Source organism: Calonectris borealis, chromosome 2 (genome assembly GCF_964195595.1).
Source record: "Calonectris borealis chromosome 2, bCalBor7.hap1.2, whole genome shotgun sequence".
Classification (NCBI taxonomy): Eukaryota; Metazoa; Chordata; class Aves; order Procellariiformes; family Procellariidae; genus Calonectris; species Calonectris borealis.
In genome coordinates this window covers 46,241,507-46,255,782 of record NC_134313.1, presented here as the reverse complement: position 1 = coordinate 46,255,782, position 14,276 = coordinate 46,241,507, and the positions used below count along the sequence as shown (strand labels likewise).

The 14,276-nt window shown below is 34.6% G+C and overlaps 1 protein-coding gene across 1 annotated transcript in view; it reads left to right on the top strand.

Moving 5' to 3' along the window:
* SNTG1 (syntrophin gamma 1) overlaps positions 1–14,276 on the top strand; it is a 379,748-nt gene that overhangs the window by 303,236 nt on the left and 62,236 nt on the right. Inside the window, exon 12 of the mRNA XM_075141888.1 lies at positions 8,359–8,397. Within this exon, the coding sequence (XP_074997989.1) occupies positions 8,359–8,397 (39 nt within the window). The remainder of the gene's footprint in view (positions 1–8,358; positions 8,398–14,276) is intronic.

Sequence of the window (14,276 nt, the reverse complement as noted above, 5' to 3'; positions counted from 1 at the left end):
GAGAATATAAATTCTGTTATGAGGTATTTTTCTTTCATCACCTGCTAATGGTGCAAGTGGAAACTTCAGTGGGAACCAAAGCTATAGATGTCTCAATCCAAATCTTAAACTGAATTTGTAGGAGTTACGGTTTGCAGTTCCCTTCCTAAAGAAGGCTGAGGAGGGAGGAAGATGCCTCAATTGGAGCATACCTGCTAGTGCAATCTCTTAAGAAGTAGGTGGAGAAATTACGTGAGAAAGCTTTCAAACTGAGTGAAATCTGGAATCGGAGAGTGTGGATAAGATGATGGGCAACAAGTCAGGAAGATCCATGATAGCACCTACTGTGAATGAGGAAAACATGGCTAACAAGAGGTTTCTACTTGGAGGTTGTCTTCATAGGGAAATGGTTCCTTCTCAGGCAGTGATGCATTACAACGCTGCCCACAGTAACTGAAGTTTCAAGCCTAATGACAGTGGAGAAAAAATAAAATGAAAACCTGTCAGGCTGGAAAAGCTGTGAGATTAATGATCACCCTTCCCATGAGGAAGAGATGTATTGGTCATGAGTGACTCACTCGTATGTGTGATGAACAATTTGGTCTAGTGACTGGACCTAACAGTCCCACAACATTGTGGGAAGCCTTCTGTCTGCCAGGAGCTTAAAACTGAGGGATGTTGCCAAAGCCATCTAGCCAAATAACAATTAACTGGGACTGCTCATTCATGCGGGCATGACCGATTTCAGTGTGTCTCTAAGCAGATCAAAAGTGACTACAATGCTCTCGGAGAAAGGCTGAGAGGGTCAGAGCTGATGTAATGTGCTAGTCAATCCTCCTGGTCATGCAGGAAAAATGTGTCTTACAATGCTCGTATGCAGAAGCAGTGTCACGAAAGAGGGCTTTGGCTTCTTTGACAATAGCATGAACTTGCAAGGAAATACAGGGTGAAGCCTGAAGAAAATATCACTGTTTCAATTTTAGAAAAGCTACACAAAAAGCAGGCAGTTTCTTCTTTCTTCCTGTGATGGATTACGTGGCTTAAGCTGCAACCAAAAAGAGTCTGTTTTGATATAAGGAAAACTTCCAACACTAAGTAGAACTGTACTTACTAATAGATTGACTCATAAGGCATTGAGAGTGCCATCATGGCAGGACTGTACAAATGGGTTGGGCAGACAGCTTTGATTTATTGACTTGCTTTTCAGCCATATGTTTCTATTCTTTTGTATTATCATAGAACGAACATATTCATATCAGTGTTTGCAACTGCATTCAGAAATACTAGGATAAGACAAACTATGGCTACAATTAGACTAAAGTTTTTCATCCATTTCTTTGGCATCCTGTGGAAACTTCTGAAAGTAAATACTATATACTAGGTATTATATTGGCTAAATGTTATGTTGTAATGGAATTGTAAGTGAAAAGTAAAATTGAAATTGGAGTTATCTACATTATTTAATTTCCTTGAGAAATCAGAAAGTATGAAATCTGATGTTTTAAACCAGGAGAGACGTATACATCAATTTTTAACAATTTAATAATCTGGTTTCTTCTGGAAGAATGACATGGGGTTGCTTATTCTGCAGTAATAACTGGAGGACAGAGGGACTAAGAGCTGCAGACCTGTTAATTAACCATCTAAACCAGATAATCAACCATCTGATTGATTATTTGCATTTAGATAATTATTCCCATTGAAACCCATTCTTGTTAAATACCAACCTCATCACCTCAAGTGCTGTGTCACTCTAACACTAGGTACATACTCATTTTTAGATTTGATTTTTCCTTCATGACTTTAACTCCCTTATTAGCTGCTATGAATTACCAAAATTACAACATAAATACTTTCCAAATGACAAAAACACCCAGCCTTGTTTTTTTCTATATGCATATTGTCTTGTTTGTCATCATCCAAGCACAAATATTATAATGCATTAAATAAATGTCAGTCTTGAGTACTACATTTACCCTTGTAAATGATATATCAGCTTTGAAAAAAAATATTCCACCTCCAAAAAAAATTCTGACTAGATCAATGACATTTCTTAATCATATCTAGCACACTTGTTTAATAAGATTATTTTCCTCTTCAACAGTTTGTATATTCAAGCATTTCTCATGGGTGTTTGGACAGACAGATGTGTATTACTGCCATGATTTTGTGAAGGAGAGTGATCCAGGGTTTTCTTCACTGTGCTCTTACTTCAAAATCTAGTTCTTTTCTTTGCCTTAACCTCGTTCTTTTGACAAGTGCAGATATCTTGAAGCTCAGGTGTGTTGGTGTTTTGATCTAGTAATGTGTTGAGGATGTAACTGATTCTTTTGCATTTTGTCATCTACTAAACCAGTCACTATGACTTGCTACTGCTACGATATTCTGAACTTTAAATGTTATTTTGCTGTGTTCTTAGTCAAACTAAACTGAAGTATAATAACTCAAGCATACTATTTTAAACCAACTCATGCAGTGAAGTTTGGAAGTTTAGGATCCCTCAATAAGTCAATGATAGTCTGTGGAAACGAATTGTAGATTTCTACTGCCAAGCATTATCTTCCAACTATTAAACTTGTTTCCTTGTTGTATCTTTCTTTTAGCAGTGAGGGTTTTGAAAGTTTAAAATTTCTTTTATTTAATTTTTAACATAAGTCCTAATCACTGTTGTATAGAGGAAGGATGTAGCAACAGCTAAGTAAAACATTATTGAAAAATAGGGTGGGATTTCAACAAAACTTTCCTTGAATGTTGAGAATTCAGAGAAAAATAATAAAACATGTATTCCAGAAGTCTCTGATATCTTCTAGAGTCTAGTATTTCCAGCTATAGAAGATATATAAGGTTTATATTTGAAGTATTTTGAATACAAATAGCTTAGAATTCATAGTTTAAAAAAGATTAGCTAGGGGAGTCTGGAATAGTTATATTTCAGATGGAAGTCCTTGATATCTTCAAAGGAAGACTGGATTGATAGTTGCTAGGTACACTATATCTTTACTCTGGAATCTATGTATGTTTTCTTAACAAGAATTAAATCGATTTGAATACCTGTGAAGTATTCAGATGGATTTCCATTGCAAATTGTTTTTCTTTGGTGGATAGTAAAATTATTTTAAATTGCAAATGAAAGAGGTACTCAAGAGGAATATATTTCACTATTTTGTGAGTACATGTTTTACTGATTATTACCTACACCAGCTTTTTTACTCTTAGTGTGATTGATACTGCAGTAATCATGCTCCGATGAGCAACCACTATTATGATATAAACCACAATTATCCAGTTGCATTTCATTATCTGAAGCAATGCTTCTTGTATCTCCTTCTGGATAGTTTTTTTTTTCATATTTTTTCAATTATTACTGTTCACAGTCTTTCTAGTAAATCTTCAGTAGAGAGAGATGTATGTTTCTCACTTTCAGATGGGACCAGAATAGCTTTTTCAGGCATGGGCTTTCAGTTGTTACCATTGTCTTTAATAATATGCATGTTGCTGCTGGTATTTTAATTATGGAGATTCACTGTTGTGAAACTGTGTTGTTTGCAACGCAAGTATTTTCTTTAAAGAAGCACCATAGCAATATTATCATTAAGGTAATGTCCAAACTTAGGAATATGTGTTAAATATTGCAGGATTAAATGAAGTCATTCATCTGTTAAGTGAACCTTTTTTTTTAAGTTAACTTAAGTAAAAGTAATTGCAGTCCTATTATTAGAACATCACAGATATGTGAAGACTAGGTTTTGTGCTTTTGTCCTTAGGGCTCCCACTATACTTTCATGTAATAGGCACAAATCTGGTTTTTCTTTGTAATATTCATCCGTTACTGCTGTGCTGGTAGTGTTCAATGCATCACTGAGTCCTTTTGAGTGAGAAAGCAAATGAAAGAAGTTTGATGGTGTGCAGGTTTGCAATCATAGTTCAGATGGTCATTTGTCCTTCGATAGTGCTCTTACATGCCATAAATTGATAATAACTCTCAATATACAAATCTTTTCTTTCCATACATCAGTTCAAGGCCCCTGGTAGGAATGTTTTGTATTCAACTGATTTGTTTTTTGGGGGAGCATTCCTGAGTCTTTCTAGCTGTGCTTTGTTGTCTCCTAAAGTATTTATCAAATATCTGCGTGTATGGGAGCTCACCAAAACATGCAAGCTCCCTGTATACTTTGTACAACTGGCTAATACAAGGGCAGTCAGTACAAGAATTTAAAAGGAAGCTTGTAGAATTACAGGACCGCTTTCCAGATGACACCTCAAGACTATTTCTTCCTCTACTTGTATGTAGGATTCAACGGAAAACTTTTAGTTTCCAGATGGATTAAGATCATCCACGAGAACTTTAAGTGCTAATATTGAACCAGAACAAAGATCCATCTAGTCCTGTCTGGCGATAGCAAAAGTATAGTTGTATTTCCCTTTATCTTTCCAGCCAGCTGCTACTTTGAGACTTGTTCAGTCAGCTGATAGGGGACTTCCTGAATTATGCCTACTGTGTCTTAATTTTCTATAGTCTTTAGTATTTGATCTCTTTTTGTAATTTTTTTGACTCCTAAGAGAGATTTTATAACATTTATTATATAAGTTAAAACATATATCATCTTGTTCTCATCTAGAAACCATAGTGAGAATGATTCAGCCTATAGGGATCTATAAGAACAGACTCTAAAGCAGAGGTCATGCTTATGCTTAAGCGCTATTCAGTGTTGTATCAAGCCTCTCCTCTATATAAGTGTTCATATATTCTGTTTTTTCCCTTTTTTCCTTCAAGGAACTTGATGCTGAGTTCATTTAGGGTGAGTGCATTTGTAATCCAGTGCATCTAGTCTTGAGAAAAATCTGAGTTAGGCATGAAAATACTAGAAATCATGGCAGTAATCCCAATCTTTCTATCCTTTGAACCATTTAGCTGGTAAAATGTGATCAACAGAGAATAGAGAATGGCATCATCCCTGGTAGGTGAGGAAGCAGACATAATTTGCATTAAATAGTTCCTACGCGCCCGTATTTTCCAGAACACCTTGACAGATCACTTTGCTTATATGGATATTCAACTCTCAAATCTACTACAGCTGTAAAATCAGCATCAAGAATTCCTACATTCAGTCTATAGTTATATATATATTTGAATGTATTCACCAACCTATGATGTATTTCATGTGAACTGCTGCATGCTCCTTTCAAATTTTCTCTGATTCCCTGCTTTTTTCAAAGCACGTATACTCTTGGATAACAAAATTTCACAACCTTACCACAACTTTCCTATCTCATTGAGCAAACAAAAGCCTAGCAAGGACAGAAAATAAGACTACCCAAGTAATAATTCCAAATGTTAGTTATATACTCCTTCTTACTCATTCATTAACATAAGATTATCACAGCATGGATTAATGTTTTTTTTCCAAAGTGCTCCAAACTGTAATGATCTTGCTACCTGTTCACAATCACTTAACATCCCAATGGCATGAACTGTATTGTTGCTTTAATGCACGAGATAAAGTTAAGAACTATTTAATGAATTTACATTCTTGTCAAGCTACTGTATTTTAATTAGCTGGTAATGAATGTAAATCAGCAGTTATGTAATGCAAACAATTGATGAAGAAGGCTACAGAGTCTAAATTGTTTGGGGAAATCCAGATATATGGCCAGCATAAATTAAAATAATAAAGGGTTCTTTTTTAACTGGAAAATTTCAGATAAGGAAGGAGACCTGCAAAGTTACATGACATCTACAGGCTGCAAGAAAATGATAGATCAAATCATATGTGAAAGTGTGGGAGAATCTGATCTACTGTCAACAAAATATTGAGCAGGAGCTGGTGCCCACTCATTCCAAATATTGTCCTTCAGTCTTGGCTGTTCCTGTAGGTACTCCGAGGGAATGGTCTCTGTCAAACACTCTGTCCTGACAACTAACACCTACTATATTATTGCTTCTTGCAAAGGACCAGTTGTGATACCTGAGACTCACACTGTCATTAAGCATCTTTCCCACTATCACATTAGAACTGTAAGCCTCTCATTTACAGTACAGTTTTTCAGGAAATAGGATTAAAGCAAGCATGGGACACATAGAGTTTTCAAACATATGATTGCTTCTATTTAAATTTTTAAGAATTGGAAAAACCTGGAATCAGTGCCCTTATCTCTAGATCATACTGCCCTTAAGAGTCCTTAGGGTGGTATGTGCTCATTGAAAGGTACATTTCCTCTTCATCACATGAGGATCCTGTGATTACATTGGAATAGCAAATTTCATTAAAATAAATAGGTAAAAAAGATCAAACAAACCCCTAACAAATAGCAGTTTTGAGATTACACTTTAAAATCCTCTTATGGAAACAGAAAATAGTTATTGCAGTGCTATTTTCTCAAAGAAGGCCTGAAATAGTATCTCTCAGAGGAGTGAACAATTCAGTTCAGTTTCAACTGGATGTGAAAGTTTAAAACCCAGTTTTTGTGAGTTTAATCAGCTGCATTCCAGCAGAGGGCAACAATAATAGGGTACAATTCACACAAAAAGGTAATAGTATGGAAGGGTATTCTTCTGGATTACTGCTTCTCTGGCATAAAGACTGTTAAATAAAATAAAATAAAATAAAATTTAAAAAAAAAAAAAAGTTGCAATTGTTGTGCACACCTGAAACCAAAGCCTGCTCATCTGCTCACCCTGCTGAGGAGTGATGTGTTCCATGTTCTTATTTATTTCTTCTGCAGAGCAGGCACAGCCATTACTGTGAAAACTATCCATCTGTGGTGGCAACATCTAGTGCACAAAATTAACTGAATTTGGCCATGGTGCATTCTTCTCTATGTCTCACTTCGTATCATCCCCCTGTCCAGTATTCTTCATGGCTATGATGTCCTAACGTATTTGGCCACCTGAATTTTTGGAACATATCTAGTCATATATGTTTGTACCCTTATTGCAATCAATTATGCTTCAAACAATTTTATTTTAATACTTTGTCCACCAAATGTCCTAGCTCCTCTAATGCTTCCCCTTAACTTACATTGAAGAAAGGAGGAAGCTGAAGCTGATGTACGTGCAAGAAGGGATGATGGAAATGTTCTTCTGACACTTTTGATTCCGGATACATTTGACAACCAACTGAAATTGCTTGCCAGCATGTTCTTGGCAGTGAGAATTATCCTTTGATAACGAAACTGTGCGATGTCAGTGACAGACTTACAGACTTGCTCAGTATTTGCATGAAGAATGCAAAGAGGTTATCACTGCAGCAAACAGTCTGTTTTTAAAGTCTGCAAAACACAGTGCCACTCACATCTCTGCATATAGTTGTTTAGAGATGATATTGTAAACACTGGAGGAAATTCAGTGGTGATTATTCTTTTCTTCTACAAAGATATCATGCCTTTGGTTGAAGCAGTGTAAATGTTACACTGTGGTTTCAGGGCTTTCAGGGCTATACAATTGATTCCTAGTTGACAATGTCTTTAATTTAAAGACATGTTTTAGTCATTTACCCATAGCTACAAAAACAATTGTGAAAATTTAACTTAAGAGAGCAAAAAATAAATTCTAGCTATTAAGTGTCTGTCATGAATGCACATGGTAAATTTACTAGGTTTGCTCAAAAGCTTTCAGGGCTTATGCTTAAAATAAAAAAGAACATTTTTATTCTAGTAATGGCAGGAATGGGTATGTTCCATACTTAATTCTCCTTGTATTGGACACTTTTGTGTCAAAAAGCTGGCAATGTTTATTTAGATGGAGTCAATGATCTGCAGGGCTAGATACAAACTCCTCAAGAATCAGGTGCCTCAGACTGGTTTTCTCTTTACCTTTTACCTAGGGGTATTGTTGAATATTTTAAGAAAAAAATTACTTGAACAGTTATCAAAACTGATTTTGCACACTTGATTTTGCACCTAGGATACAAGGGTAAAGAAAGGGATGTTTCAAAGGCTATTCCAGCCCAATTTTCTATAATTCTTTAAGAAAAGGAATTTGCTTAAAGCTTGATGACTTTGGTGGATGGCAGTAAATTGTTCTGAATTACTTATATAGTTAAATACTTTATGTTATAGCTTCTATAACTTCTATAGCTTCTAATCAGAAAAAGGTGCAAAAGACGTAGTGTTGTAGAATTCAGAAATAATTTTTCATGTATTCTGCTTTCTTGTATTCTGAACAGCAGAATGAAACACACACTGGCCACAGAAATGTCCCATAATTCACATGAGATTGTCAAAGATTTCAGTCCCTTTACTGCAGGAGATTTTCCTTTTCTTTTTTTTAATATATATAATTTGGAAAGGAGTGTTGATATATGTCTCTAAAATCCAATGTTTTGGTTTTTTTTCTTCTAATGACTGAGTATTAATCCATTTCTTTATTCATTTTTATAGATTAAAAAAATCAACAGGAATTTTCCCGTAAACCAGCAGGTAAGAAAAAGAAAATTTGGGTTTTTTTTTTTTATTTATAATTCTCATTTCAACTGTATTTAATTGTGTGGTAGCTGTGCATTATTCTAGCTCAAGAATTCTCAGTAGATTTTCTTTAGAGAGTACCTTGCTGCCTCAAAATAGGTAATTTTTTTTCTAAAGTCAAAGGGAACTGGAGTGTTTGGTCAAAGTAAGATCATGCCTAATCTTTTCAAATTAACCTCTTTAATGCATATGTATATATATAAAAAAGTTTTCTTCAGATTGCATTTTACCCATTTTGCTATAAAAAGGGGGAATGGGATTGTTATGCTTTACAGAATTAACCAGTATCCATCAATGTCCTAAAATTCTAAAAATGTATGAGTTCTATTGTCCAAATGAAGGCATAAAAAATAATATTTTCACATATGTTATGGACCAGGCTGATAGGAGAATTTGGAACAAACTGAATCATCTGACTGTCTCCAAGTTCATCCATTGGCAGTCTCATATTATTGGAAGGCACTGCAATGTCTTAAAAAAAGAGATTATGATTCCTTGAATAGAGATGGTTTCTTGCAAAATGCATCATGAGCACGATTGCTGCTGTTCTCTACATCTGTGTATCAGGTGATTGGATCCATGGGACAAAGGGATAGAGTTGTGTGTCTTGAGAAATCTGTTCTTTCCACAATGGTTTTTTTTTGTTTTTTGTTTTTTTTTTTGTTTGTTTTTGTTTTTGTTTTTTGTTTTTTTTTAAAGAAGCAAACCTACAGGCAGCTTGAAGTTAAAGGCTGAAATTCTGAGGTTGTAGTTGCTAGAGACCATAGTAAGAATGGACAACAGCCACACCTCCTCAAAAGGATCTAAAATATGTATTTTAGAAAACTATGTAAACAAAGCACAAATAAAAATATTCAGAATAAAGCTCTGTACACTGTAAAGTGATCAAAGATTCATTTGGAACATAGTCTGTTCTCATACTACAGTAATGCCATTAATTGTTCTGTGATATAGCACAACAACAGCTGAAAATGTGACCATTTTGTGGTGGGCTAGTTATCACAGAGTATGTGTCTAGTAAATTAAACCAGTTAATTAAGTATACATGTTGTGTATCACAACTACTACATAATGGGGATTTCTTTTTAAGAAACTTGTAATAAGGGGAAAGAGAGAAATCTGATTTATCAGAACGAACAAATTACTTCCTTGTAGAAGGAGAGAAATATGTATAGGACTGAGCTGTAAACTTGCTTTCAAGAGGACAGACTTGAGGAAGAAAAGTGCTTTCACCTCCCTTACATCACATCTTCAGCCAATCAACATATATCTCAGTTCCCTGTCTCTGGTCCAACTTTATTAATATGGAATTATTAATATGGAATTGTGCTGAGTGTAACTCACAAGGGAGGGGGTATTACTATTTTGTTTACTGCTTTCTTCATAAGAGGGTCTACAAATCATAATAAAGGAATAATGATGATGATAATGACGATAATAATAATAATAATAATAGTAACTATATGGGTATGTATAAATGAAGTTAGAATAAATAAAACATAATGAACAATTAGGTACATTTTTATTTGCCCTTGATTCTCAATTCTTCATCTGCACTACAATTACTCAGATTTTTAGATACTTTTATCTCACTTTTGCCTCCTGAAGTCACAGAAAGGAGGTGGTTTGTCACATTCAGCAGTTGAAGATAACACTTGCGTTTAGGCATTTTCAGAACAGTTTTTGTAACATCAGTTGCTGGCAGTGGCAAAGAAATGCTCCTATCTCAAAAGAAGGAAGGACAAAATGCCTAATAAACAAAAAATAGTTAACTAGTTCAATTTTCACTCTTATGATTTACTTTGAACTTATCTCTTTGCTTTTATTACTGTGAAAAAGGACAACAAAAATATAAACAGCAGTTATAATGTCCCACCAGACTAACATATTAATTCAGTGCTCTCTGCTATTTTGGAACTCTTGGCATGTGTGGTCAGTAAGGCATTTTCCTCTTCATTAGAATTCCAGTGGAAAGCAAAAATAACTTTCTTGACTTAAATAGCTTGTTGGTCATGTTATCTGTTAGGGCAGCCTGCTATTAACACGTTCTTCTCTCATCAGCATCAATCACTATATTCCAAAGAAATTATCACGGACCATTTCAAGAAAGTCAGCCAAAAGATCAAACTGAAAAGAGAGAGGCCGATTTGATGGGCAGTGAGACTGATAGGGTCTCACTGTCCATCAAATACTGGAAAAGAAAAAGGTTTATTGATCTGTGGATGTCTTGAAATTTTAGGGAACATTAATTTCAGAAACAGACTCCCTTTTGGATTTACCTTATGTAAAGAGGGTTGCACTTTTTTATTGTAGAAGGAGATAGGAAATATCACCTAATTTAAGTTAAATAAGGTATTTCTGAGAAGAGTCAGAAAAGACTACATAGATGTAAGGTTAATTTCTGTCTTATATGCAGCAGACATTAACATGATATGCAGGGAAGGAACAGGTCTTTTTACCTGTTGCATTAACACATCATTATTTATCTGAATATTAAATTATCATTTTGAATACTTTTGTCATCTTGACATTTATTTTATTAAAATATATTTTTGTGTAAAAGTTTGAATAGCTAGTTTTAAGTTTTTTCTGCAAGCACATCATGAACTTGAACTCTGAAACTGATCTGATTGGGATTTTACTTCTAGATTTTTTCTTACAATATATTTTGCCTAAAATGATTAGTCCAAACTACAAGCATGTTATCTTTTTAGGATGGAGATGCCTCTATGTCTTATTTTATACCCTATGCATCTTGTTCAGTAAAAAGCAGTAATAAGACAAACTCTGCCAGTTTCTGAGCACCTATAATGAAACATGTTCAAAGTCAGTTTATTGAAAAACATCTATTGACTAAGAATTTTTATAGTACTATATTTAATCAGTACAGGTGGAAAAGGTTTGTATGATCACATGGCTTTGCAGTTCAGTGACAAAATTTCTACAGTATATTTTACATTTCTTCCCATATATCTAAAAGATTCCTGATAAATACCAATAAATTTCAGTATTTAACCTTTTCTCTCAAATATCCTCCCTTTGCTAAACATCCAGTTACGAAGGGGGTTAATATCTTTCTCACACTTAGATATTACTAGTATAAAAAATGCATGTGAAGGTTTTGATTTTACACCTTTGTCTATCTAAGCAAAATTTTCCATAGAATTTTCCATCAACAGTGGCAACATTGCAAGTTAATCTTTTGACTGCTGTCTTCATCCTATTATGCTTAAGAAGAAAAAAAAAAAGCATACTTAATTTCACTTAATGAATACCCATGTTTTTTTTATGAGCCCTAGCAGGGTAATTGAAGGTTATTTTCACTTAAGATTTTTGTATATGTATGTAAATATACATATACATATATATATATAAATAAAATTAAAATGTGTATATATATCTGTATATATATGTGGTTTTTAATTAGTTGTTAAAGGTAAAGGGGAGAAGGCAGTTGTCAGACTAAAGTCAAGGAACCAATCCAGTTAGAATTCCTTTGTGAATATATTCTTGATTTGGAGAAGAAAATATTGGCACAGACAGATTCTTTAGCATTACAATGAGGAAACAAATTAACTTACATAGGTGTGGAAGCTACTGTAACACTTAGAAAGATAAGATACATTTATTGGAAATTAAAAGTTCAAAGATGACGAGTATGTATAACAAAGTATGAAGCAATAAGAAGTTCCGAGAATGGTGTTAATATGTTTAATAGTGGTGGAAAGATGGCAAAAAATGCTGGAAGAGGACCACACAGAGAAATTTATTGTTGAAGAAGATTGGGGGAGAAGAAGGAAATAAAGTTCCCCCTTTCTGTGCTGACAATGATGAAAAGAACACTTGAAGGTAGTAAAAAATTAGAAAATTGGTTGTGTTTTCTATATTGGTACTATATGCACGGGCTACATATACTACCATCTAAGAGAATATCAACAAGTAGTTGAAAAAAAAAATTAAAAAAAATTGGTACTGAAAACAGAATGCGTCTTTTAAATATGCACTAAAAACAATACTATGTCATAGACAACATTTCCATAATTCCAGAGGAAAACGATATAGACCTCACAGCAAAGAGGCATGAAGAACAGAATATTTTAAAGTTTCAGCCAGAGGTTTCTCTATTTGATCAGCCAAGATGGGAGAGGAAACACAGGCATGTTTCCTTTTCTTGGAACTCATCACTGCTGTTCAGCTGTTACATTGATTACAGCAAATGTCAGCTCCTGTGAGACCCATCATTAGGCAGGTGAGTTCTGAAAGGTGGCATCAACTTCCCCGCTAACCCTTTCCAAACGACAGGAGAATACACCCTACCTCAATAAACTGTGGTGGTGTATTGAGGACAAGTACTACTGCCCATTCCTTTTCAATTCCCAATCTTTACATTAGCCACCATGAGTTTGCGAATGTGCTGATCTCAACTGAAAATCAACTTGATAGCATCTAGGGAAACCAGCATTAGACAGTCTTTCTTACAAAATCTTCTGATCCTTCTCAGGGTGGGAAACCAAATGTGTTGCCTCAAGCTACTGGAGATTTTACTGCTCATTATAAACCTCATTTGCTAATTGGGTTTTCTTTGGATTTGGCATTTACTGCTTGCCATGCCAGGAGGATGAATTGGTTACATCTGGTTTAGGTACACAGTGGAATTCAAGACTTAGATCTAAATCTTAGTCTGGCCTTCAGTTCACTTTCTCCTGTCCCTACACGTACAAGTAACTACAATGTTTAGAAATTGCAATTGGGAAAGCTGTAACTTTCTGATTGCACTTTTAACTTATTTTACTCAACAAGCTAGCGGTACAAAGCAGATTCAGTACCTGGCAAACCTGGGGAGCTGATTTTCCTTTTTATTGGATTATGGCAGTGTTCACATACATGTTCACAACTGCAATAAATAGCCTCTTGCTTCTCTACTACACAGACAAATGTTGAGTCTCAAGGTTTCACATGAAACAGAGATTAGAATATCTTGGCAGACCAGTGTATTTAAAACTTTCTTTTCCCATGCTGTATGTCTCATCTCTGTTAGGATGAATTCAAAGGCTATAACCCTCCACCTTTCATCAATACTGAATTCACAAAAAAAGGATAATGGGGAAGAATGCTATAATCCTTTAAGTTGAACACTATTTCTCTTCTATCCCCAGGCAACATGAGCGTTTTTGAAAGATTTGTCTTGTCTCTACAGAAGATAAGATATTCTCGTTAAATAATTTTAATTTTCATTTTTAAGAAGAATCTTTCCCTCTAGAATTTTCCTGCATTTATGGGAAAAGACTTGGTAGCTGTCCTGTTTAAAGTTAACAGTTTATAATGAGAATTATATGAGAATGAGACAAAGACTGTTTCATATTCTGGCTTAATAGGCTGCTGTTCAGCTTGATTAAAGTTACACAGTTAGAACAATCTTATTTAAAATCTCTTCTAAAAATTCAGCTCAGTGAGTTTATTTAATAAAACTTAACTTATAAATGCTATATAAAGGTGAATACATGCAAATGTCATGGTGGCTGGCTTGCTTGTCACTCAAGCCAGTGTCCTTTGCTGCAGATGTGTTGCATCTCTATTACACTTAAACTGGTGAATTGCATTGCTCAGGTGGACTGATAGGACAACATCTGTTCTAGTGATGAACATCTGTATAAAACACAGCACATGCCATTTTATTTGTTTTTTAATTGCAGAATAATAACCTCCAAGATGACATTGCTATTGTATTAATATTTTTAAAGTGGAATGATTATACAGAGTGTTCTACTGAAAGGTGACATGTCCTCAAAATAAATCAGGTCATTACTCTAGAAGTACATTAAGAACAGTGTTTT